The sequence below is a fragment of the Lactuca sativa genome, chromosome 4 (assembly GCF_002870075.4).
Source record: "Lactuca sativa cultivar Salinas chromosome 4, Lsat_Salinas_v11, whole genome shotgun sequence".
NCBI lineage: Eukaryota > Viridiplantae > Streptophyta > Magnoliopsida > Asterales > Asteraceae > Lactuca > Lactuca sativa.
In genome coordinates this window covers 68,611,793-68,636,276 of record NC_056626.2, presented here as the reverse complement: position 1 = coordinate 68,636,276, position 24,484 = coordinate 68,611,793, and the positions used below count along the sequence as shown (strand labels likewise).

At 31.9% G+C, this 24,484-nt stretch overlaps 2 protein-coding genes across 4 annotated transcripts; both read left to right on the top strand.

Moving 5' to 3' along the window:
- Positions 1-3,106: 3,106 nt before the first annotated feature.
- LOC111907725 (uncharacterized) lies at positions 3,107-7,244 on the top strand. 3 transcript variants are annotated; one of them, XM_042901035.2, is made up of 5 exons: positions 3,107-3,382; positions 4,284-4,371; positions 4,526-4,814; positions 5,251-5,312; positions 5,988-7,244. In XM_042901035.2, the coding sequence occupies exon 5, from the start codon at positions 5,995-5,997 to the stop codon at positions 7,072-7,074; it is 1,080 nt and encodes a 359-aa protein (XP_042756969.1). In that variant the 5' UTR covers positions 3,107-3,382; positions 4,284-4,371; positions 4,526-4,814; positions 5,251-5,312; positions 5,988-5,994; the 3' UTR covers positions 7,075-7,244. The 3 variants fall into 3 exon arrangements, with proteins under 3 accessions (XP_042756969.1, XP_042756970.1, XP_023759299.1); XM_042901036.2 differs by lacking the exon at positions 5,251-5,312 and having other exon boundaries at positions 5,993-7,244; XM_023903531.3 differs by lacking the exon at positions 5,251-5,312 and having other exon boundaries at positions 3,108-3,382.
- Positions 7,245-20,851: 13,607 nt separating this feature from the next.
- LOC111907713 (uncharacterized) lies at positions 20,852-22,498 on the top strand. The gene is made up of 2 exons (XM_023903518.3): positions 20,852-20,924; positions 21,333-22,498. The coding sequence occupies exon 2, from the start codon at positions 21,335-21,337 to the stop codon at positions 22,049-22,051; it is 717 nt and encodes a 238-aa protein (XP_023759286.1). The 5' UTR covers positions 20,852-20,924; positions 21,333-21,334; the 3' UTR covers positions 22,052-22,498.
- The last annotated feature ends 1,986 nt before the right edge of the window (positions 22,499-24,484 follow it).

Sequence of the window (24,484 nt, the reverse complement as noted above, 5' to 3'; positions counted from 1 at the left end):
CGAAAAAATAAGTTCTCTCAGTCATTGGCCAATATTAGACGCATGAAGCAAAAAAAAAAAAAATTATAACGGTGGTGATGAACGATACCTACAGCATTAGGAAGTGGTGGTGGTTGATTGGAATCAACCATGACAACAGCAAGTCGATGGTGGCAGTGGGTGTTTGGTGATGACAACGGAGCTCCGGCTGCCTCATTTTCCTTTTCTGCAGGCGAGAACGAAGGGAGAAAGGGAAGATGGTCAAAGAAATGAAGGAGGGCAGTAGCTGCAATGGTGGTTGGTTTTCTGAGGGTTTAAGGTGGCATACAAGCCACCAGTTTGTGGGTATTATACCGAGAGCAAGAGAGATCGAGAGAGTGAGGGAAAATGAAGAGTGTTTGAATGCTTTTCCTTTATGCTCTAAGGTTTTGTAAGCTACACTTTTATAGAAATGGAAGATGAAGTTTGAATGGGTGATGTTAGACACTTCACTGAGCATTTTTTTCATCCATTTTGTGCTTTGTACTTTAAGTCAAGATGGAAAGCCTTATGGTCCTCCATTCTCAAAATAGAGAAATAGTTTATAGAAGACGGGTTTGGAAGGTAGTATATATATATATATATATATATATATATATATATATATATATATATATATATATATATATATATATATATATTGTGTGTGTGTGTGAAAATATGTATTCATGGAGGTTTAGCTCTTGGCGAGAGAGACAACGAAGATGAAGGAAGGGATTGAATGATTGAGATTCAAAATTAGATAAAGATTTGATTCATAATGTACTAGGATTATGTTAAGAAGTTCCCTGATTTTGTGGGATTGATTAAAGATTTCGTTAAATCTATAATGCAATTGCTAAATGATTTGGGAATAGATTTCCTGATCTATAGGGACGGTTTAGTATAAGGTTAAGAGGTATATCCTTGATTTAAATTCGAACTGAAAGCTACAGTTATAAGATTGAAGGGTAGAAAGGTAATTTAAGTTGAAGGGAAAATGGGTTAAAAGAATGACACGTGGCGGTAATTGTACTGTTTGTTTAGTTTTTTATTATTTGAAAATAAAGAAACTATTTAAAGATCAATCAAAATTCATTCGATTTTAGGGGCGGATGTATGTGCATTATTTTACAATTACGATTTTCTAATGTACATTTTGTTGTTTGCAGTGCTAAGTTGCTAACACAAGTAGATGCTTGACAACCATTTAAACTTTATCAAAATTCAATCAACGCTTTAGCTTTATTATCTAATGTTCTATTTATTAAACAAAAGGAGATATAGAAAGGAACTGAAGTTTTGCTTACAACTCTCACGGACAAAAATTAAGTAACTTTGAGATATTTGTCACCTCTTGTGTTCCAAACTATCTAATTTTTCCGCTCATCCCAAATGTCTACAATTGAATAATATAACTTTAGAAAATCCTTAATGTTTACTATATTTTAAACAAACTATATTGTGTGAGTGAAGACTATGCTCGAACAATAATATAGATCAAGATTCAAGAGTACACATAGTTTCTTAAAAACTGTCAATGTTTCATTTTAGCCCCTGCACTTTAACATTTGCTGAAACTTTCCTATAATCCATTTTCTGTAAACTATGAATACTTTCATGTTACTTCAAGCTATTTCAATCTATTTTTTGTGTGTGAAAACTATACTAGAACACATAATAGGAACCAAATACTTGGTTCTAATCTCAACTATTTTAGGGTACTGGTCACAAGTCTACACATCAAACATGACTATATATAGAGTTAATGAGCAATATTTTGCTTTATGTTTGTAAAAGGATATCTGGTATCATTGTTTTATTATTTATATAGTAATTAATTTTTAAATTTTTTTTATTTAAATTGTTCACCCCGTGTATTACATGGGTTTTAACCTAGTGTGTATATATATATATATATATATATATATATATATATATATATATATATATATATATATATATATATACCTTAATAAATAAGAATGATTTTGTCACATGTCATCTTTTCCTTCATTTTGACACTTGTCATTTTCAAGATTTTTTTAAATTATTTAATATCCACTTGTCATTTTTATAGTTTTTTTTATTCAAATCTCACATATTAAATGTCACCTCATATAAATTAATTCTACCTTAATAAATAAGAATGATTTTGCCACATGTCATCTTTTCCTTCATTTTGACACTTGTCGTTTTCAAGATTTTTTTAAATTATTTAATATCCACTTGTCATTTTTATAGTTTTTTTATTCAAATCTCACATATTAAATGTCACCTCATATAAATTAATTTTATTAATATATTAATTAATTAATTAATGTACATAATAACTTTTTATTTTTGAATTTCTTTTTCTATTAATATATTAATTAACGTATATGTATATTAATGTAGATAGTACATTCCATTTCTAAACTCATATTAATTAATTTTATTAGTATAGATTAATTAGGACCAAATTATATAAATAGTCCATACGGTTTACCAAAAGGTTACAAACTTAATCGTTACATATTTTTTATAAACATGGTCTTTGTGGTTGCCAATTTTTTTTTAATAAACCCATGTAATACATGGATTTCACACCTAGTATATATATATATATATATATATATATATATATATATATATATATATATATATATATATATAATAGAATACAATATAAATATAAATTACATTTATTTAATAAAAATTGGTTTGAATTAGACTATTAACCGGCATAAAAATTAGATAAGATTGGATTGTATTGATAGAAGAGAATAAAAAAATAGTTTTTAATGGAAAAGTTGAAATGGGTTGGGTTGGTAAATAGGGATGAACAATTTGTACAAAATCTTGATGTCATATAGATACCGAACCATACCGAATTTAAAAATATGGTATGATCTTAATCGACACTTGAAAATCACGAAATTCGGAATTCGATACCGTCGGTATCCGTACCATTCCCGGTACTAATAACTTTAATTAGGTACAGTATTTGGGATTAACTTTCGATAAAATTTGATATTTGGAAAATCAAAAATGATACCTGTGTACCGGTTCCATCCCAAGCTTATCGAGTGATAGTTGGAATTCTATTGAAAAATCTTTATTGAGTCATTTTTACATTAATTTCTTAGAAAAGTTTAAAACATCATTAAACAGTTTTTGAAAAGTAAGACCTGACTTCTCCGGCGACGGCCCTTCATATCCCCCCCCCAAGCGACGCTGCACTCTCCGCCGAGATCCCACCCCTGGTTCTTTGGTAACCCCACCCATGGTTCCTCAGCCCTCGTCCACATCACCCCTCTCTCCCAGCCTCCCGGTTGCCGTTCGTCGTGGCTGCAGTCCATCGCCTCCGCAGTTTATCACTTTATGTTAAACTGGCATCATCAAGGTTAATTTTAAATCTATTCTCTTCTTTAATCGATTATTTCCTTCCTCGCTTATTTTTTTAATTCTTCCTTCTCTTTATCGTCTCATGTTTCTGCTTTAAAACCCTACAAAATCAGAGAAAAATCCCCTGTATTATTTCTTCAAATAGCTTATGTTTTTCGTCTGAAATATTGATTTGTAGGTGGCATTATGATACAAATTTACACGAAAATGGGTTGCGGAAGCATATTTAAATTACGAACGTGTATATAATAAAACACGGCATTGGGCCTAACAAACCATGTAGTGGTCCTAGTTAAATTGTTAGTATATTTGCATGATATCACTATTACATAAATTAGAATCAATTGCTTAATTTTGAAGGGTGAATGATTCCCTTCTCCAAAAAGGAATAATAATAGAATCGAAAAGGAATAATACTAGAATGAACAAAGTAATGGAATGGGCTATTACATTCCATTAGGATCTTGAAGAATGTAAAGAGCCATTCAAACATCTTATTTGTTATGTACATTAAGGTGTATTTCTTATCATTAATTTGATCTTTGTTACATGGTTTGAGCGACAATCTTGTGGCAAAACTCAAACATACCAAATTGAGCCAGCAATGGAATGACTCATCGCCCTGGTGAACTATCATAGAAAAATAAAGTTGCCTGTCAGATCACCGTGATTCCTTTGATTTTGTTGTTACTAATATTAGTAAGATTGGGATTTCGTTGTACTTTCTGTTTCTGCAAGTTATCATAATTTGCTCTTTTTAGTTTACTTCCCATAAAAATCTGATATGAAACAATTTATATGTTTGGTTTTTGCCATTTCTGATTTGTTTGGTTTTCAAAGGATTGAGTTGTGTGTGTTTATGTATATTGCTGTAAATGTTTCCATTTGTTTACTTGTAGGAAGCAAGCATTCAATAACACTCTACCTCAATGGAGGCCTTATGCTATTTTTTTCCTGCAATCAATCCCATCGTTTACAACTTACAAGGTATGTTTCTTTATCATTGTATAGGTGAGTAATTATTTCGATCCTGATTTTCCAGTTGCAATCAAGACATCTTATATATTTCATATGGAGGTTTTACAACCTATTGCATATCATGTATTTGGGTTCCATAACCATTTTGCCATTATTTTTGTAGGAAAGTATTGCGTGAGGGGGTGTTGTACACATTTATTATGGATGATGAAGTTTCTTAGTATACAAATGCATACCTGAACTTATATGCAGCATTGAATCACTGGCGCAGCACAATGATCACGTGTGAAGTCACGTGCACTCACTGCATCTTGTTAAGGGGTATGATTGTAATTTCACCTTGAAATCGGACCCTAATATTATCCCTCAATTCCCATCTCATCTCTAGTATTTATTCTTGTCTCGAGTACAAACCCTAGAACTCCACCTTCAACGCCGTGTTACCATTGCAGGTATATTTTTCTCCTTTGGCTTCTTTATTTGAGTGTTTCCTCTTGTCGAGTTATCTTCTATGTGCACTCATCACCCTAGTTTTCATTATTAAAACCTTTTCCCTAATTTGATTTGAAGTTCAGGCTACAAAATCTAACTTAATTGTTAAAAGATTGATAAAATTTCTTGAGGATTTTATCCTAGAAATCCAATCATTTTCCTATAATCTGATTGTTTTTCCTCAATTTGGTTTTGACCTGATTTTAGTTTTTTGCCCTAGATTGAGTCAATGTGTTCTAGTCAGTTCAATTTGGTTAATTAGTGCCGGAGTTTGCACTTTACAGTTAATAAAGCTGCAATAATGTTTGCAAAATGAGCTTTTGGATCTCTATACGATGATTTAACGTTTCTGATATAACTCTTGGATTCTCACATGAAAATCGAGTTGTCATATAGGGAAAACTTGCCGCTAACAACCTTCGAAAAGGGCGTTTATTTTTTGGGTTCTTACCTTTCAGGTATCAAGTCCTAGTTGAAGGAAATTCATTTGATTTTGTTGCTTTTATGTGTTTTGGAAGATCAATTTACACTTTATCCTCTTCTCAGTGTAGTAGAGGATCATCTAAACCTATGATACTGTTTCTTTTATGTGTTCGGCATTACAATGAAAACTGCAAAAATGGGAACATTGCAGAGATGGAGAAAATGTTGAATATTTTGTATCTGTATATTGTGTTTTCCCGATGATTTTATACAGAAGAACATACATGGACTTAGGAAACTTTTAACTATGTGGAGTCAATGCTTTCCAGGATTCATTTGTTGAGACTATTTTTCAAACTAGTTCACTATCAATTCCTAATTTACAACAAAATTTTGGGAACTATTTAAGGAAACTAAATAGAATCATATCTCCATATTCTGAAAACTCCATCCTTCAGGTGGTTTGTAGATATCTTCTGTTTCTTGTTTGTGGATAATTTGTTATGATACTGCAAAACAACTTGAACTAGTTTGTATGACTGTAATATTCATTCACGCTATTTTTCTCTTTTTCTTGCAACCATTTGTAAAAATTCAGCTATTCGAGATCGGAAGGGTAACTTCTGTATATATTTGAATGCTAACAACTCTTGTATCTAGTATGAAATTTTCATTTACCAAGCTCCCGAATATTTATTTTACTTTTGCAGTATAGGAATGGCCAGGACAAGGAGCATGACCAGAAACCAGAATCATGATGATGTTGCATCATCATCTAGCAGGAAGAGGAGGGCCAGAAACGGTGGTGTGGCACCTTGGTCAGACCTTGACCATAATTTGCTTTTTTTAGTTATGATGCAACTGGGACTAATTGATTTTCTTGCATTCGGTGGTGTGTGCAAGTCATGGAGGTCACTCGCACTCAATAATAAGAAGATTTTTATGGCATCCAGACCACCCATGTCGATGCGGATCTCTAATCGTCCTTATAAGAAAGACTGTTACCTAGAGGACTTTGAAGGAAGAAGGTTCAAAACCATCCTTCCCCATGCTGCTGGCAGGATCTGTTTTGGAATAAGTTGTGGTTACCTGATCTTGTTCAGAAGGAAAACGAAAAACAAGGACTTCTGGCTTGTAAATCCGATCACAAGGCATGAACTTCATTTCCCTTGTTTCCGGTTTAATGTAGGTTCTGATCCAACAATAATCAGATGTATCCTTGTCTTTTCACCTTCGGTATCTCGGTGGGTGTTTTTGGTGTTGCGTTCATTCGCCAATCAAGTTTGGTTTTCTATAGAGGGTACACAAGAATGGAATGGTGTCTCCTCCACTTTCCCCATGATTGATTTACATGCTTTCAAGGGGAAGATATATACCATACACATGGGTTGTCGTGTATATGAAATGAGACTCAATCCATATCCCAAACTGACGTTACTCCAAACCATGAATTTTCCAAAGCCAGTCTTCGTATGTCCGGAGTTTCTAAGTTCGAGTGAAAACCTTTATGTCACGGATTGTAGGTTTAAAGATTCATACGACGTTTATCAACTAGATTTTGAGGAAATGAAGTGGGTGTCGTCGGGAAAAACATTAGAAGAATGTGCATTCTTTATTAACGGTTTCAAGTATTCTGCTGCTTTTAGATCAGAGGTGTGGGTTGATCATTGGTTGCTATATGAGAGATGTGCTTGCTTCTTTGCTACCGTTGATACAGGTCGAAATTACAGGCTCCTTATTTCAGGCATCTGGTACTTCCCCAATGATTGTTTGAACAAGAATCGCTTAGATGAATGATGACTTGGATCAGATGCACTCTTATCTTGGTTTTTATCTTTGCATATGTTGAACTTTTTCAAGATGTTCCATGAATGGATTTGGATTTTCAATTTATTGTTAAAAGATTTTGGTTGTCACTCAACCTTTGCTTTTAGCTATACAACTACCAATTATATGACCCTTTTATATGTTTTGGTGTCGTTTGCTTTCAAATCTGTGCCTACTGCATTATGTGTAGCACATTGGCACATGCTGTAATGAAGGACCATTTGATGTTATATTGCTGTGTATGCAACAATGTTTTGTTGAAAACATGTTCGTTCTTATTTCGTTATCAATGTTTGCAATATGCTGATAGTATGGCTGTTGTTAAACAACATCCATACCAAAGCATTGGAGTTGCAAATGTTAAGGAACATCATCATATTATATATGTTAATTTTTAAATAACTCGGTTTCTACATTATATTGTATTGTATCATAAGCAAATGTTTGTACATTGGAGGATTTACCGATTTAGTCTATTTCCTAGACTCTCAAGCAATCAATTCATAACTACAAACAAGAAATGTAGAACTAGTTATGGATACAAAATACAACAATATATGTACATTGTCAGACAAAATAATTTGAACTTCTCTGTTTGCTTCATTGTTGGTTATACAACAAAAAACCTTCTACATGTCTCTTGTTTTCCTAAGGATAATAGAGGTTGAACATATTAAGTTATCCATCTATATATAATAGGAAGTTTTTCAATTGATTCAAGTTTGTTTGTTGTCTTTTAGACTTTTCCTATTAATGAGATGATGGCGACCCATGTTTATACATATCTCTCTTCTTCGTCATAAGGATGCTTTCTAGCTACTACCTAATTGATTCTGAAGGAAGAAAGTTCCAAAACCATCCTTCCTAGTTTGGTTGGAAGCACCTATTTTGGCTCGACTTGTGGTTACTAGATCTAGTTCTGTAGAAAAAGGTGTGACATTTGGCTTGTGAATCCTAATACAAGGCATGAACTTCCTTTTCCTAGCTATTCTCTTGGAAGAGATATTAGGGACATCCTTGTCTTTACTTATTATAAACAGATTCAGCGAGGATATATATATATATATATATATATATATATATATATATATATATATATATATATATATATATATAGAGAGAGAGAGAGAGAGAGAGAGAGAGAGAGATATGTTAGGATCAAATGTGAATTACAAGTATTGTATGAATGTATGATCAATTATTAACCATTAGATTAATGAAAATGAATGATTGTGATCCTAGGGTACATGATGTTAATATAAAATAGCATGTATTATATAATTCTGTTTCATTAACTATAATGACAATTTGACATTTGATTAAGAAAGAGAAATAATAAATACCTATATTTTAGGCAGCTAATACAAATTAATTAACAAAATTCAAATCAAATCTTTGACTTTTTTCAACACTTAAAATTAAATCATATTTTTTTAGAATACGTTTCAACATATTCAAATCTGTTTTCTAATTTATTCTCATATATTTTGCTTTCATTCTTTAAGAATATGAATTTATTCAATACTTTCAAATATGCTTTTTCAGAGATTTTAATACTCATTGTTATTATTCTTATAATTTTGTAGTGTCCATTCTTATAATTTTTTTTCTCTTTATCATTCTACTAATAAATGTTTTGTAACCACTATACCACTATTATTATGAGAATGATAGAATGAAAGAGAAAGAATAAATAAATTATAGAGGGAAGACATAACATTCTCATCATAATGAAAATAAATTAAAATTGCTAATACATCAGTCTCAAGAGAATGACCATAAAATACAAGTTCAAATATGAAATTCTCTTGAGAGTGAAAAAACTAAATGAAAACAAAATGTAAATTACAAGTGCAATTATGAAAATTCAATGAGAATGAATATAAATTACATAGTTAATATAACATTCTGAAAAACATGCCTTCATGTATTCTTCAAGAATTTGTCATTAGTTCATTCTTCAAAAATATGTTGTTGATGTATAATCCTTAGTTACTGTGTGACTGTATACAAAAAAAATATTATAACCAATTCTAAAGAATATAGAAAATATTTATAATATATACTACATTATTTTAGAATATGTTTGTCAACCCTTCCCTTTTCTTTTGTCGGTCTGAATAATATATTATGCCATAATACACTATTGTTCATGAAATACTTAATAGCTAAAATATTCTACCAGAATACACACTCCTTCTTGAAAGAATCTGCAAGAATATTAAAGAAAAACTTTTAATACACTTTTGCAAAAATCTTCCATAATATTTAACATATGTACATCATACTAATTTATGTTAAAAGACAATAAGAAATAAAAAAAATTATATATCTTTGAATGCCATACAAAAATACTACTATTTTAACAAACTAATTAATTAATTAAACCAAAAGATAATTTCAAAAACCACGAGTACCTTTATGATTTCTGCTAGTTGGTCAACTCTAAGCTGCGTGATGCAGGTGGTGGTTTGGATGTGGTGATAATTTAAGTATTAGAAAGTGAAAGTAAAAATGTTTTTTTAGATTTCTCCATATATATAAACTTTTACATCATGTGAAGAATTGTAAGTTTAACTTCATTTTATTGATTAAAAGTTTGACAACATTAACATGAGCATAAGATCTAGCCAAAACCATTATCAAAAAAGGAGTAAGAATCACTTCAAAAGTGCTACTACACATTGTCACTGCTATAAATGATTATATATATACATATATATATATATATATATATATATATATATATATATATATATATATATATATATATATCATGGTTGTAAAAATCGGTCTAGACGGCCGATTAATCAGCACCTAGGCACTTGGCGGCCTCCAACTACCTACAAATAGGGGTTAGAGGGTAAAAAACCGGCTTTGGTCAATATCGGTCCAAATCGGACAAATCGGATCCAAAATTGGACCCAAAATCAGGCTTAAAGGAGACAACTGGCCCATAGCATAGTTGAATATGGATTTCAATAAGCCTTCTACCCTTTTTATAGAAATATTTTCCCTTGATATTTTATCCCACCAACGATGTGGGATACTCACTTGAAAAAAAACATAGGAACACATAAAGATAAATTTATTTGTTTCCTTTTCTTTTTATTTGGTTTGATCAACAACACCAAAACAAAATCAACAATTCATTCTTCCTTCTTCTTCTATTTTTTGTTTGGTATGTTCAGAGGGTGATTGGGATTCTCGATATAAAACTCGATTAGGTTAGTTCTTCAATCTCAACTCCAATTGGAAGATGATAATCAACGAAGGTTAGTTCTTCAATGGCGTTTCTTTCCAGCTTGCTCAAGTCTTTAATCATCGCTTCCACAGCCATAGCTTATAGGTGTTGTTGGAACTTTGCTCTATAAAATTACAATATGGGACTTATCCCACATTGGTGGAAGAGGAAACCTTTTCCCACCTTATAAGGCTTGTCCCACTCATTTATTTAAATGGACCAAGTAATGGGTTAAGCAAATTGGGTTTGGGTTGTGGTGTTGGACTAGTCTAATTGGGCTAGTAGTAGGCTTGGATTATTAAATATTAATGGTCAAAGATAGGGCCTTGGGCCTTGGGCTCTTCTTGACTAAATAATATTTTTTAATATATAATCCGAAATTAATTAGTCCTTAATTAATCTTTTTATTAATTCAGTGCAAAACAAATTTTGTTAAATAAAGGATTAACCGCAGACAGTTTTGGCAGTTAATTTTGGTTGGTGGTTTACAACCACCATTAGAAGCCTATAAATGAAGGAATCTGGATAGAATTTGAACGCTAATGATACACACAATCTTTCTCTCAAAAATCATTTATCTTTCCAAAGGGATCATGGTGAATTTCGACAGATTCAAGATCTGTTCTTGAATTGGATTGTTGTATCCTCAAGACAAACCCATTCTAAGGAAATTTCTATCTTAGGACACTGCAAAAGCAGACCTCAATCTCTACAATTTCGTGGTTATATTTCTGTGTAATCATCAAACAAGTATGTTTTCTGTAAATTTGATTCTTGTATATTAAATATATCTTAATTTAGTTCGTTTTATTTCAATTACTTTGTTGATTGTATACTTCTGTAATAACATTCTAAGACAGAAATCAAAGAGTGAAGAATGGATCAAACATCATCAAAACACATGTGGAAAAGCCTGAGAAATTCAAAGGCTCAGATTTCCGGAGATGGCAACAGAAGATGTTGTTTTATCTAACAACTCTTCATGTTTCCAATGTTCTCACTGATGACTCCCCCTCTCCTCCTGTTGGTATAACCACTGTAGAAGGAACAACACCCCCCAGTGAAGCTCAATTGGCAAAACATCAAAGGGCAGTGGAAACTTGGAACACAAATGAATATAATTGCAGAAATTATATTCTGAATGCCCTGGATGATTCTCTCTATGATATCTACTCTACCATGACTACTGCAAGAGAGATATGATAATCATTGGAAAAGAAATACAAAACAGAAGTAGGATGTTCCAAGAAATTCGTGATTGAAAAATTCATGAATTTCAAGATGGTGGATACCAAATCTGTCCTCAAACAAGTGGAAGAAATTCAAGTCATTGCACATGATCTTGAATTTGAAGGTATGGGTATAAACTCTAACTTTCTTGTTGGTTCAATATTGAAAAACTTCCTCCTTCTTGGAAGAATTTCAAACTATATCTTAAACACTTAACCGATGACATGAGTTTTGAGCAACTTGTGTTGAGAATTCGTGTGGAAGAAGATAACAGATTGAATAAGAAGGCATATGCAAATTCCTTGGAACCAAGTGCAAACTTTGTTGGAGAAGCAAGTACTTCAAGGACAAAGAACAACAACAAGAAAGGGAAGAAAGGCTCCAAAAACTCTTCCAAAGATGGCAAAAATCATGGCCCTAACAAGAAGAATTCCAAAAAGAATTCTGGTCCATGTTATGTTTGTGGCAAAATTAGACACAAGGCCAAAGATTGCAGATTCAGCAGGGGTCAAGGAGGAAAAAATTGAGGGAATAGTGGAGGGAATAATGGAGGGAACAATGGAAACAATGGTGACAATTCTGGTAGAGGAAATTCTGGTCAAGCCAACATGGTTGAATCACCAAATTAGTTTGTTGTTGTGATTCAAACCAACATGGTTAGCAATTGTGTGGATTGGTGGATTGATACTGGAGCCACAAGGCACATTTGCAACTCCCGAACCATGTTTTCTACATACCAGAAAGTCTCGGATTCTGAACCAATGTTTATGGGGAATGGCTCTACTGCAAAAGTTGAAGGAAAGGGAAAAGTGAAGCTGCAACTGACTTCTGAAAAAGAACTCATTTTAAGTGATGTTTTGCATGTTCCTGAAATTACTAAGAATTTGATTTCTGGTCCTATTCTTAGTAACAAAGGTTTCAAACTTGAATTTGATTCTGATAAGTTTGTTCTCACCAAGGGTGGGGTGTATGTTGGAAAGGGATACCTTAGTGAGGGTCTCTTCAAAGTCAGTGTCTTACCTTTGTACTATGGTGTTGAAACACCAAACAATGATGTAACCAATGTTAATGTTAATGCAATAATGGGCACTATTAGCCCCTCTTCTATGTATATGCATGATCCTTAAATTTTGTGGCATTCTCGTTTGGGACATGTCAATTTTCGTTCTATTCATAGAATGGCAAAACTTGGCATGTTACCAAAATGTTCATTAGATAAAAACTTAAAATGTGAGGTTTGTGTAAAATCAAAATTTTCACAACATCCTCATAAACCAGTTGAAAAATCTAATGAAATACTTGGCTTAATCCACTATGATTTATGTGATTTTAGAGCAACACCTACAAAAGGAGGAAAGAATTATTATATATCCTTTATTGATGATTGCAGCAAGTATTGTTATATTTATTTGTTAAATACCAAAGATGAAGCCTTGAATTATTTTAAGAATTACAAGGCTGAAGTTGAAAATCAACTTGACAAAAAGACCAAAATTCTAAGGTCTGATCGAGGAGGAGAATATGAATCCAAAGACTTTGCTGAATTTTGTTCTTTAAATGGTATTATACATCAAACAACTGCTCCATATAGTCCTCAACAAAATGGAGTGGCAGAAAGAAAGAATAGAACATTGAAAAACATGATTAATTCAATGTTAATTACTTCTGGAGCACCATATAATCTGTGGGGAGAAGCATTTCTTGCAGCAAATTCAATACTTAATAGAATTCCTCATAAAAAGAGTGATAAATCACCCTATCATCTGTTGAAAGGGAGGTTACCCTCTTATAAAAGGATGAAAGTGTGGGGTTGCCTTGCTAAGGTACAAGTACCTCTTCCTAAGAGGATTAAACTTGGACCACAAACCATAGATTGCATCTATCTTGGCCCTGCCATGAATAGTGCAGCCTATAGGTTTCTTTTGTTTAAATCACATGTTGATGATATCCATATCCAAACCATCATGGAATCAGCAGAGGCTGAATTCTTTGAAAATATTTTTCCTTTTAAGGATAAAGAGAAAGAGGTTACCTGCTCTAGGAAAAGGCCTCTGGATGATGGACTAAATGATACCATTTCAGACAAAAGTTTACAATCAAATGAAGAGAGCTCTTCTAAGGTTCAAGAAGAGAACTTAGAACCCAGAAGAAGCAAACGGGGCAAAATAGCCAAAGATTTTGGACCTGATTACATGACCTATGTAGTGAATAAGGAACCACAAACCTACAAGGATGCTATGGATTCGTTTGAAGCTCCCTTTTGTAAAGAGGAAATCAAAAGTGAGATTGATTCCATTGTGCAAAATAACAATTGGAAATTGGTAGATTTGCCACCTGGGCAAAAACCAATTGGGCACAAATGGATATTCAAGAAGAAGTTTAGACCTGATGGTACCTTTGAGAAGTACAAAGCTCATTTAGTAGCTAAAGGGTATCATCAAAAAGAGGGTGAAGACTTCTTTGACACTTATTCAACTGTAACAAGAATTACATCAATTCGCACATTAGTAGCAATTGCAGCCATTCACAATTTGGAAACACACCAAATGGATGTGAAAACTGCCTTCTTGTATGGTGAAATAGATGAAGATATATATATATGAACCAACCTGAAGGGTTTGTGGTTAAGGGTCAAGAAAACAAATTTTGTAAGTTAGTTAGATCACTTTATGGACTAAAACAGGCTCCAAAGCAATGGCATGAGAAGTTTGACAACACATTACTCTCTAATGAATTTAGAATTAATGAATGTGATAAATGTGTTTATGTCAAACAATACAAGAATGCTTGTGTCATCATATGCTTGTATGTGGATGATATGCTTATAATGGGTACTAATTTGGATGTGATCAATCAAACCAAGAAAATGCTACACTCCTCCTTTTCCATGAAGGACTTGGGAGTAGTAAATGTGATCCTTGGTGTAAGAGTTCAAAGAAGATCCGATGGTTATACTCTAACTCGGTCCCATTATATTGAAAGTGTACTTAAGAAGTTTGGACACAATGATGACAAGCCGGTAGTCACTCCTTTTGATACTTCAAGTCATCTTAAGAAGAATAAAGGTGATAGTGTAGCTCAGTTAGAATATACTCAAGTTCTTGGTAGCTTAATGTATATTATGGATTGTACTAGACCAGACTTTGATTATAGTGTAAGTAGATTGAGTCGTTACTCCCACAATCCTGGAAAAGATCATTGGTATGCATTAGTGAGAGTGCTTAGATATTTAAAGCATACAATGAATTATGTACTGCATTACACGAAATATCCTCCTGTTCTTGAAGGGTATTGTGATGCAAATTGGATTTCCAATACTTTAGAGGCAAAATCCACAAGTGGATATGTGTTCACTCTTGGTGGAGCTGCTATCTCTTGGAAATCATCTAAGCAAACTATGAATAATTATTCTACAATGGAAGCAGAGTTCGTTACTTTAGACAAAGCTGCTGAAGAAGCTGAATGGCTTAAAAGCTTCCTAGAGGGTATTCCTCTGTGGCCTCAACCTGTTACTGCCATTGCCATACATTGTAATAGTATGGCTGCTCTTACTAGAGCACAAAGTCATATATACAATGGCAAGTCGAGACACATTAGGTGCAGACATATTACAATAAGAGACTTGCTGAAGAATGGAATCATTTCCATTAGTTACATAAAGTCAAAGGAAAATATAGTTGATCCCTTGACAAAAGGCCTTAGTAGAGAGCAAGTTCTCTTCACATCGAGGGGAATGGGCTTAAAGCCAACACAATGAGTCACCACCTGGCGGAAACCTAACCTAGAAACATTGGAGATCCCATGGTCTAGGTTCAATAGGACAACTAGTTGGGGAAGACTCAAAGAACAACCAACACCAAGGTATGCTCACTCCTATGATATCTATTTTGTGTTTTTCCGTTGATGATATACGGATGAATTCTTTATTCTTAATAATGCTGATATCTTCTATAGTGGAATAGTACGGATTGTTTTAGATTAGCATTACCTATGTGAGATGGATGTAAGGTCGCATCTTTGGGAACTGATATGGCTAAGCTCTCTAAAAGTCTCATGAAGAAAGGATTGTTCATGACCAAAAAGAACACAACGGTAAGAAATGAACCATGCTAAGATATGATATGTGTGATAATTCTTATTTTTGATTCTACTATAAAAAGTTGTTAGTTCAAGACTCTAGTTCACTACCCATAAAAGTAGATCCAAGTAGTACTCACTATGAAAGGTTCAAGTTTTCCAACACCTATTCAGATGCATGTCATATCTTACTTCCCTTATTTGAATATCAAAGTTCACTTATTTTCTATTCAGATGTGGGGTATTCGTGGAGTTTGAATAGAAAATGTGGGGTATGGTTGGAACTTTGCTCTATAAAATTACAGTATGGGACTTATCCCACATTGGTGGAAGAGGAAACCTTTTCCCACCTTATAAGGCTTGTCCCACTCATTTATTTAAATGGACCAAGTAATGGGTTAAGCAAATTGGGTTTGGGTTGTGTTGTTGGACTAGTCTAATTGGGCTAGTAGTAGGCTTGGATTATTAAATATTAATGGTCAAAGATAGGGCCTTGGGCCTTGGGGCTCTTCTTGACTAAATAATATTTTTTAATATATAATCCGAAATTAATTCGTCCTTAATTAATCTTCTTATTAATTCAGTGCAAAACAAATTCTGTTAAATAAAGGATTAACTGCAGACAGTTTTGGCAGTTAATTGCGGTTGGTGGTTTACAACCACCATTAGAAGCCTATAAATGAAGGAATCTGGACATAATTTGAACGCTAATGATACACACAATCTTTCTCTCAAAAATCGTTTATCTTTCCAAAGGGATCATGGTGAATTTCGACAGATTCAAGATCTGTTCTTGAATTGAATTGTTGTATCCTCAAGACAGACCCATTCCAGGGAAATTTCTGTCTGTAGACAGTTTTGGCAGTTAATTTCGTTTCGGTTGGTGGTTTACAACCACCATTAGAAGGCTATAAATGAAGGAATCTGGACAGAATTTGAACACTAATGATACACACAATCTTTCTCTCAAAAATTGTTTATCTTTCCAAAGGGATCATGGTGAATTTAGACAGATTCAAGATCTGTTCTTGAATTGGATTGTTGTATCCTCAAGACAGACCCATTCCAGGGAAATTTCTGTCTTAGGACACTGCAAAAGCAGGCCTCAATCTCTACAATTCCGTGGTTATATTTCTGTGTAATCATCAAACAAGTATATTTTCTATAAATTTGATTCTTGTATATTAAATATATCTGAATTTAGTTCATTTTATTTCAATTACTTTTTTGATTGTATACTTCTATAATAACAGGTGTGATCTGGAGAGACGCATCGGTCTACAACTCAGGTGATACTCGAAGACAACTCGATCGGGCAATACTCGAAGATATATTCAAGTAGACACAATCATACCCAACTTTAAGACACCGACTCAATCTTCAGGATTCTGACACATCTTCGTCCCCAAAACAGATAGTCGAGGTGAAAACAGATATACGATCAGATTACATGGCATCGGACGCAGAGCACTCATAAAATTGATGCAATCAGCTCGTTCGTTCTCATCATATTTTCTTTAATTCAATAATCGAATTTGTGTTAAAAACTTGTTTGATTATCATGCTTTTTTCTATCGATCTTATATTCTAAATATTGATTGGTTTACTTTTAGTTGATTAAAGTTAGGATTAGATTCGGTTCACAATAATTGCTCTGAAAATCAACGATATATTTTTGATTTCTTATTTATGGATGGAATCGGTGTCGATAACTTTGATGATTGTTATTGATCAATACTCATGGAATACAAATGTTGGGGTTGATATATTTTGATATGAAAAGAATGATTTGGTGGATTGAATGAACTTAGTTGTGTAATAACTTAACTAGCATGCCAAGTGTTTGTATAAATGCTTAAAAGAAACTTTTGTATCATATAGCACAACACCTCACGTGGGTCTTCTCAATGTTATATTTATTAATGTAAATTATGTATTACATATTTATTATTTGTTAACTTGTTTACTTATATTATTAGACTTAATGTTATATTTATTAAACTTTGAATAATTTTTTTTTAATAATTAATGGTCTCCGATTAATCCCCGCCTAACCAATTAATCCCTTGACTCCAGTTCACCGATTATCCTACGTCGAACGATTTCTACAACCTTGATATATATATATATATATATATATATATATATATATATATATATATATATATATATATATATATATATATATATATATATATATATATATATATACACTAGGTGTGAGCCCCATGTATTACATGAGTGTATCTAAAACAATTAAATATGTATAAACATTTGAGAAATTTCAATTTATAAAAGAATTGAGAAAAATATTGAATTACTAAAATTAAAGTGTTTTTTTTTTCTTTTAAATTTAAATAGACCATTTAGATAAAATAATCAAAGCAAATTGATGAGATTTTATTTTTAAAATTTGAAATTATAAGGAATGTCCATTAATAAAATTGATATGCATTTATTATTAAATTTAAATACCATATGAAATTTAATAAAATAGGAAAACCACAAAATTACATATGGAATAAAAATTAATTCAAAATAACCACAAAATGACATGTGGCAAAATGAATGAGAGTGTGACAAGTGTAAAAAAAATCTTCATTTATTAGAGAATATATATATATATATATATATATATATATATATATATATATATATATATATATATATATATATATATATATATATATATACTAGTTTATAACCTATGGGCACCACGGATTAGAAACGTAAAAATAATTTTAATTAAATTATAAGGTAACTATTGAGCTATGATAAAAAAATTAATAATTTAATAAATTAGGCAATAGATATTATAAATAACTTTTTTGTTGATATGTTTGATATGTGTAAAATGGAGGAGTGAATTAGTGGAAATTTAATTAATGAGGAAAAACCTTAGAATGACAAGTAGCAAATAATTAATGTGAAGCTCTAATTGATTGACATGTGGCAAATGTGCTACTGTTTTATTAGGTAGGGATATATATATATATATATATATATATATATATATATATATATATATATATATATATATATATATATATATCTCCCTACCTAATAAAAGAGTAGCACATTTGCCACATGTCAATCAATTACCACATTAGATATCTAAAACGAGAAGACACTTACCACATTAGATATATATATATATATATATATATATATATATATATATATATATATATATATATATATATATATATATATATATATATATATATATATATATATGTATCTAAAACGAGAAGACACTTACCACATTAGATGTTGGGCCTCCAGGACAACAATTTGGTAGAATTTCATAAGGAAACAGTTAAACCCTAAAGACATTAGCAAAAACCAACATTAGTTAAGCTACCAGTGAGTTGTGCTGACCTTAATAAAGAAGCCACATATATCTACATATTTTCATTCATGTTTAGGAACGGGTTGAGAAGAAACCAAAATCATGTGCAAGAGATTTACAAGGACGTCCATTATTAGCCAGATAAAGCATCCAAATATCAATTGCAAAAATGATTTTATAAAATCAAATTGCTCTTGTGGATTGATTTAGTACTCGATTTTTAAAAATACCTTTTTAATCTACCAGACCAAAAGAATGAGACAATTCGTCACGTGGGGTTTCACAATTAATGGGGATTGTCCCTGTTGATCGAGCGGAAGAAAAATAGAAGATGATTGTGGTGGTCGGACGGTGATGGTTGTGTGATGAAGATAGCATCCGACGGGGATGAAAAGCATAGGCAAGGTATGTGTTATTCACACAATAACTAAGATTTATATATGAACCTAACTCTCACTCTCTCTCTCTCTCTCTCTTTATATATATATATATATATATATATATATATATATATATATATATATATATATATATATATAATGAATTCTATGGAAAACAAATAACTAGGGCAACATCTACCGGAACCAATAATCAAATGACACGTGTCCATTTCTTTCTTCACAAGTAATGTATTGTGGAAGTTATTGTGAAAGTGATGTGTTGTCATGTTTTCATTGGTTCAAATATGTATTGCCCTAATCATTCATTTTCCATATAACCATATCATTCTTACATCTATAATAATGGAATGTAAACTTCTAAATTGTTGGAATGTCACCCTCTTGACAAACAAAAAGATTCATCTTCAACCCTCTCTATGGAATGTATATTTTGATTATTTAGTTTTTGTTATTTTTAATTATTATCATGTTGTAGATGAGGGATATTTTAGATATTATTATTGATATTTTGATGTTGAAAAAGTACATATATGATATTTTGATATTTAAGAAGGGCATATATGATATTTTGATGTTTAAAAATGACATATATGATATTTTGAAATTTTATGAAGGGTAATATGATATTTAAAAATTTTATGAAGGGTAAATACGATATTTAAAAATTAAGTTGGGTAAATATGATATTTTGATGTTTAAGAAAGACATATATGAAATTCTCCTATATATATATATATATATATATATATATATATATATATATATATATATATATATATATATATATATATATATAGAGAGAGAGAGAGAGAGAGAGAGAGAGAGAGAGAGAGAGAGAGAGAGATGGTTTCTACGGTATACCTGTGGTATTCAAATTTTTATACAATTACCATACTTAGTATACTTAATTGGTATGTTATTAACGGCCAAACGTATTAACTACCAAATATTTTGGGTGTCGATTTTATTAGTTCGGTTGGTAACATGTTGGTTGGTTCACCGTACAATATATTTGTTAGCCCTATTTTTTAGTATCACTATTGTTCGTAATTAAAAAAAAACTCGTGATGTTTTGGAGTTTTTTACAAGATCATGGTGGTTATTGAAAAACTTATTTACCAGTTTAACGTTTTATAAATTTGATTTCATAATCTAATTATATATATTTTTAATTGCAACTAAAATTCAAAAATTCGAAAATATCTTTAGTTATCATAACGAACGACAAAACAAACCTTTATACCGTAAAACTAATTTTTTTTTGAAGACTTTCATATATTTTTATTCAAAAAAACAATATACGTCTCCGATCCCTTCACGCGTTGCATCGTTTGTCGTTTCCTCGTACTTCCTTCTCCTTCAACGTGCTGCCATCGCAAAAAACGCTATACTGCCTCCCTGCTATCGTCGGAAAAGGCACCCCCCCCCCCCCCCCCCCCCCCCCCCCCCCCTCATCGTTGGAAACGGCTTCAACTCCACTTCTATCGCCGGAATTTCCTACAGTCCCCCTACTTCGGTAAGTTGTTCTTCTTATCGGCTTCTTTTGATTGGTGTCAGGTTCAAATCTTCATCACTTTGAAGTTTCATAATAGCGGTATGCCTGTACATCACTTTCATGATCTTGTATTTAACTTTTTTAATTCATTGACTCTATTCTCAAGCAGACTAATGATAGTGTCTTTAATTCGCCCATAACTTATAACAATGTGAACATAAAGTGATTTGAGTTAGTTTATTTGATTTTCTAGGGTTTGATTAAATTTGGTGTTTTGGTTTAATGTAAGGTTTTGATTACATGTAACATGTGCTTTGTTCTCACTTTAGAATCCTCTTTCGTTGTGCCTGTCTCTTGTTTATAACTAGTGTCTCTTATGTGAATTTGCATTGCTTAATTTTATTTATTTATTTATTTTTTCAACTGCAGGGATGACTATGTCAAAGAGTGTGACCAAAAGCCAGAATTATGGTGACGGATGTACCAGTGGCGCATCACCTTGGTCAGATCTTGACCATGATTTGCTTTATTTAGTTATGATGCAACTCGGAGCCTTTGATTTTATTGCATTCAGTGGAGTTTGCAAGTCATGGAGGTCACTTGCACTCTCTAACAAAACCAGGTTTATGGCATCCAGACCACCCATGCCCATATGGATCTTTGAGCAGGCTATCGAGAAAGAGTACTCTGCAGAGGACTTTGATGGAAGACAGGTCAAAATGCACATTCCCAAATCTGGTGGCAAGACCTGTGTTGGATTAACTTGTGGTTATTTGGTCATGTTTGGGAGAAAGCCCCGTGAGTTTTGGCTTATGAATCCTATCACAAGGCACGGATTTCGTTTCCCTAAAGTCCCCAGTAATCTTGATCCCGATCCAGAAGAAGTCAGGGCTATTCTAGTCTTCTCACCTTCAATATCTGCATGGGTGTTTGTGGTCTTATGCAGATACACCTCCAAAATATGGTTTTCAATAGCGGGTAAAAGAGAATGGAATTATGTCTCCTCCACTTCCGACATCATTGATTTACTTGATTTCAAGGGGAAGATATATGCAATAGACGATGATTCTTGTTTATATGAACTGAGACTCGATCCAAAGCCCAAACTGATGTTACTTAAAACCAAGAATATTCTGGAGTCAGTCTAGGATTTTCTGCAGTTGGTAAGTTCCGGTGAAAACATTTATGCTGTGGAATGCTTTTCCTTCGACAACCAGGTTCATAAACTAGATCTTGATGAAATGTTATGGGTGTCTCCAGAAGAAAAGACACTGGACGAATACGTCTTTTATGCTAGTGACTTCAAGCGTAGTGCTGCTATCAAACGAGAGTTGTGGTCTGACTCTTGGTTTCAGCATTACAAGAAATTTGCTTACAGTTATACAAGTGGAAATGGCATGTTTTTTACCGCATACATATGGTACTTTCCTCATGATTGTTTGAAAGTTAATCTCAAACAAAAATGATATTAGTCTTATTTTTGCACGTGTTGCGCGCAATTTCTTGTTTTGTTGTTACTCGCTTTTTTCTACAAGAGGCACAATGTTCAGTTATATCTTTCTTTTATGTGATTGGATGTCCATTTGCTTTGAATATTTCAAACTTTGTCATTTGCAACCCATGGTTTTGGATTACATGGATCTATATTTGTGCTCCCCACTTTTTAAGAAATGGTCTTCGAAAGTTATTTTTACCATATATATGTAGAATAATGAATTGGGAACTTCGATTTACTCTGTTCACTGTCAAAACATTTGTTCATACTTTTATTTAATTTTTTTTGTTATAGAACATATTATTTTATATTGCTCATTTTCAAAGCAAACATTTGTTCACACTTAGTATTATTTTGTGGGAGAACCATATATTGTAATTTGTATTCTACTTTGTCTACTATATATTTTCCGTTCTAGCTGTGTATTTTTGTAGGATATTAAATCTTAGTTATATTTGAGGAAATATCGTTTTTTACTTATTTGAATTTTTGTTAGAAATTAACTAGAACTAAGCATGTTTTGCTTAGATTCGGTTATTTGACTAAAACATGAACTAAACAGAAAAAAATGGTTTCTAGTGAAAGAATGGTGTAGTTAGATTTTCCAAAATTTTGTATTTTTCTTGGTTTTCATGTATTTATTCACATTTAAGCTGTATTTTACATTAAAACAGTGTATTTAATTTAAAGTACTGTTTTAATATTAAAAAAATACATATTATATTTATATGTAACATTTGAGTTTAAATCTAAAAAATATGTATTTATACATAAATGTGGGTTTTAAATGTAAAAGAATGTATTTATAAGGTTTCAAATATAATTTATTTATTTATTTATATGGTTTAAAATGGAAAAATAATTGTCCAACATTTGAATGAAATTAGGAAAAATGATATTCCATTTGGAATAAAAAAAGTAGAATGTCAAAACGGATTTTTTTTTTTTGTTTTTTTTTTTAAAAACTTAGTGTCTTAAGTTAAAAAAAAGGGGAGAACTTAGTATCTATTGTGTTATTTTCTCAATATTGGCACGTTATCTCGTTAACTCAGTGCCACATAACCAAATATTATCATGTCAGTATAACACATCATCAAAGACTGACATGCTATCATGCTACATCCGCAGGCAATTGGATTGATCGGTTAAGTAGTAAGCATTGCAAAAATTAAAAGATTTAGTGACTAAATTGTGACAAACAATAACGTCGTATCAAATTTTATATTTTTTTATAAACATATGGACTATTGTACAATTTACCCTTCCTAATATATCATTTAATGAATAAATTAAATATTATATATATAAAGAATAAATAATAGAATAAAGTAACAAGGAAAGAAACAATAATTAAATAATGTTCAAAAGTTCAGTGGCACAGTAGCTCTTTAGAGTTTGAAAGTTAAATGAGGACATAGTTTTGTTGGTTATTTAAAAGGCATTTTGAGAGTCCCTTAAAAGGCCTTATGGGTGCTCTAATAATTCAAACAATATTGAATGATATGGCTTTATAATTATTTTATTGGCTTGCAAATGGTTATATGAGGTTATTCATATCAGTGCAATGTCATTAATCTTTTAATTGTGTCACATTAGCTTTACAATTACTACTGATATCAGTAGAATAACACCCGTCTTTCAAAAATGGTCTTCATTGTCACATCAACAATTACTTCACACCATTGGTCTTAGTTGGTTTTTGTTTTATTTAAAACATCACAACTTACCAATTTCAAATGTACAAGAGTAGAAAACATTTTACTCTACATTTAACAAGTGTTATAAACCTTTCTTAAGATTATGTCACTCAAGTGACAATCTTGGAGTATGACTCTAAGACTTGTTCTTTGAACGAAGTATGATTCACATTTTGATTTAACCATTTCAACAATTCACGATTCCTCTTCTTAACCATACAAGTGCACTAAGGTGTCCTTAGATGATCAATTGTGATATGGTCTTTCATAATCATTAAGATGATCATAAAACATGATACAAAAGCACTCTCCCATCCTTTCAGATTGGAGAAACTTTTATCTTTTTGCCTAATTTGATTCTTCTTAGTTGCTTCTGCTACACATTGAAA

What these genes read in the sequence shown, in the direction of transcription:
- LOC111907725 (XM_042901036.2), top strand. Translation starts at nt 5,995, where the DNA reads ATGGCCAGGACAAGGAGCATGACCAGAAACCAGAATCATGATGATGTT.
- LOC111907713 (XM_023903518.3), top strand. Translation starts at nt 21,335, where the DNA reads ATGACTATGTCAAAGAGTGTGACCAAAAGCCAGAATTATGGTGACGGA.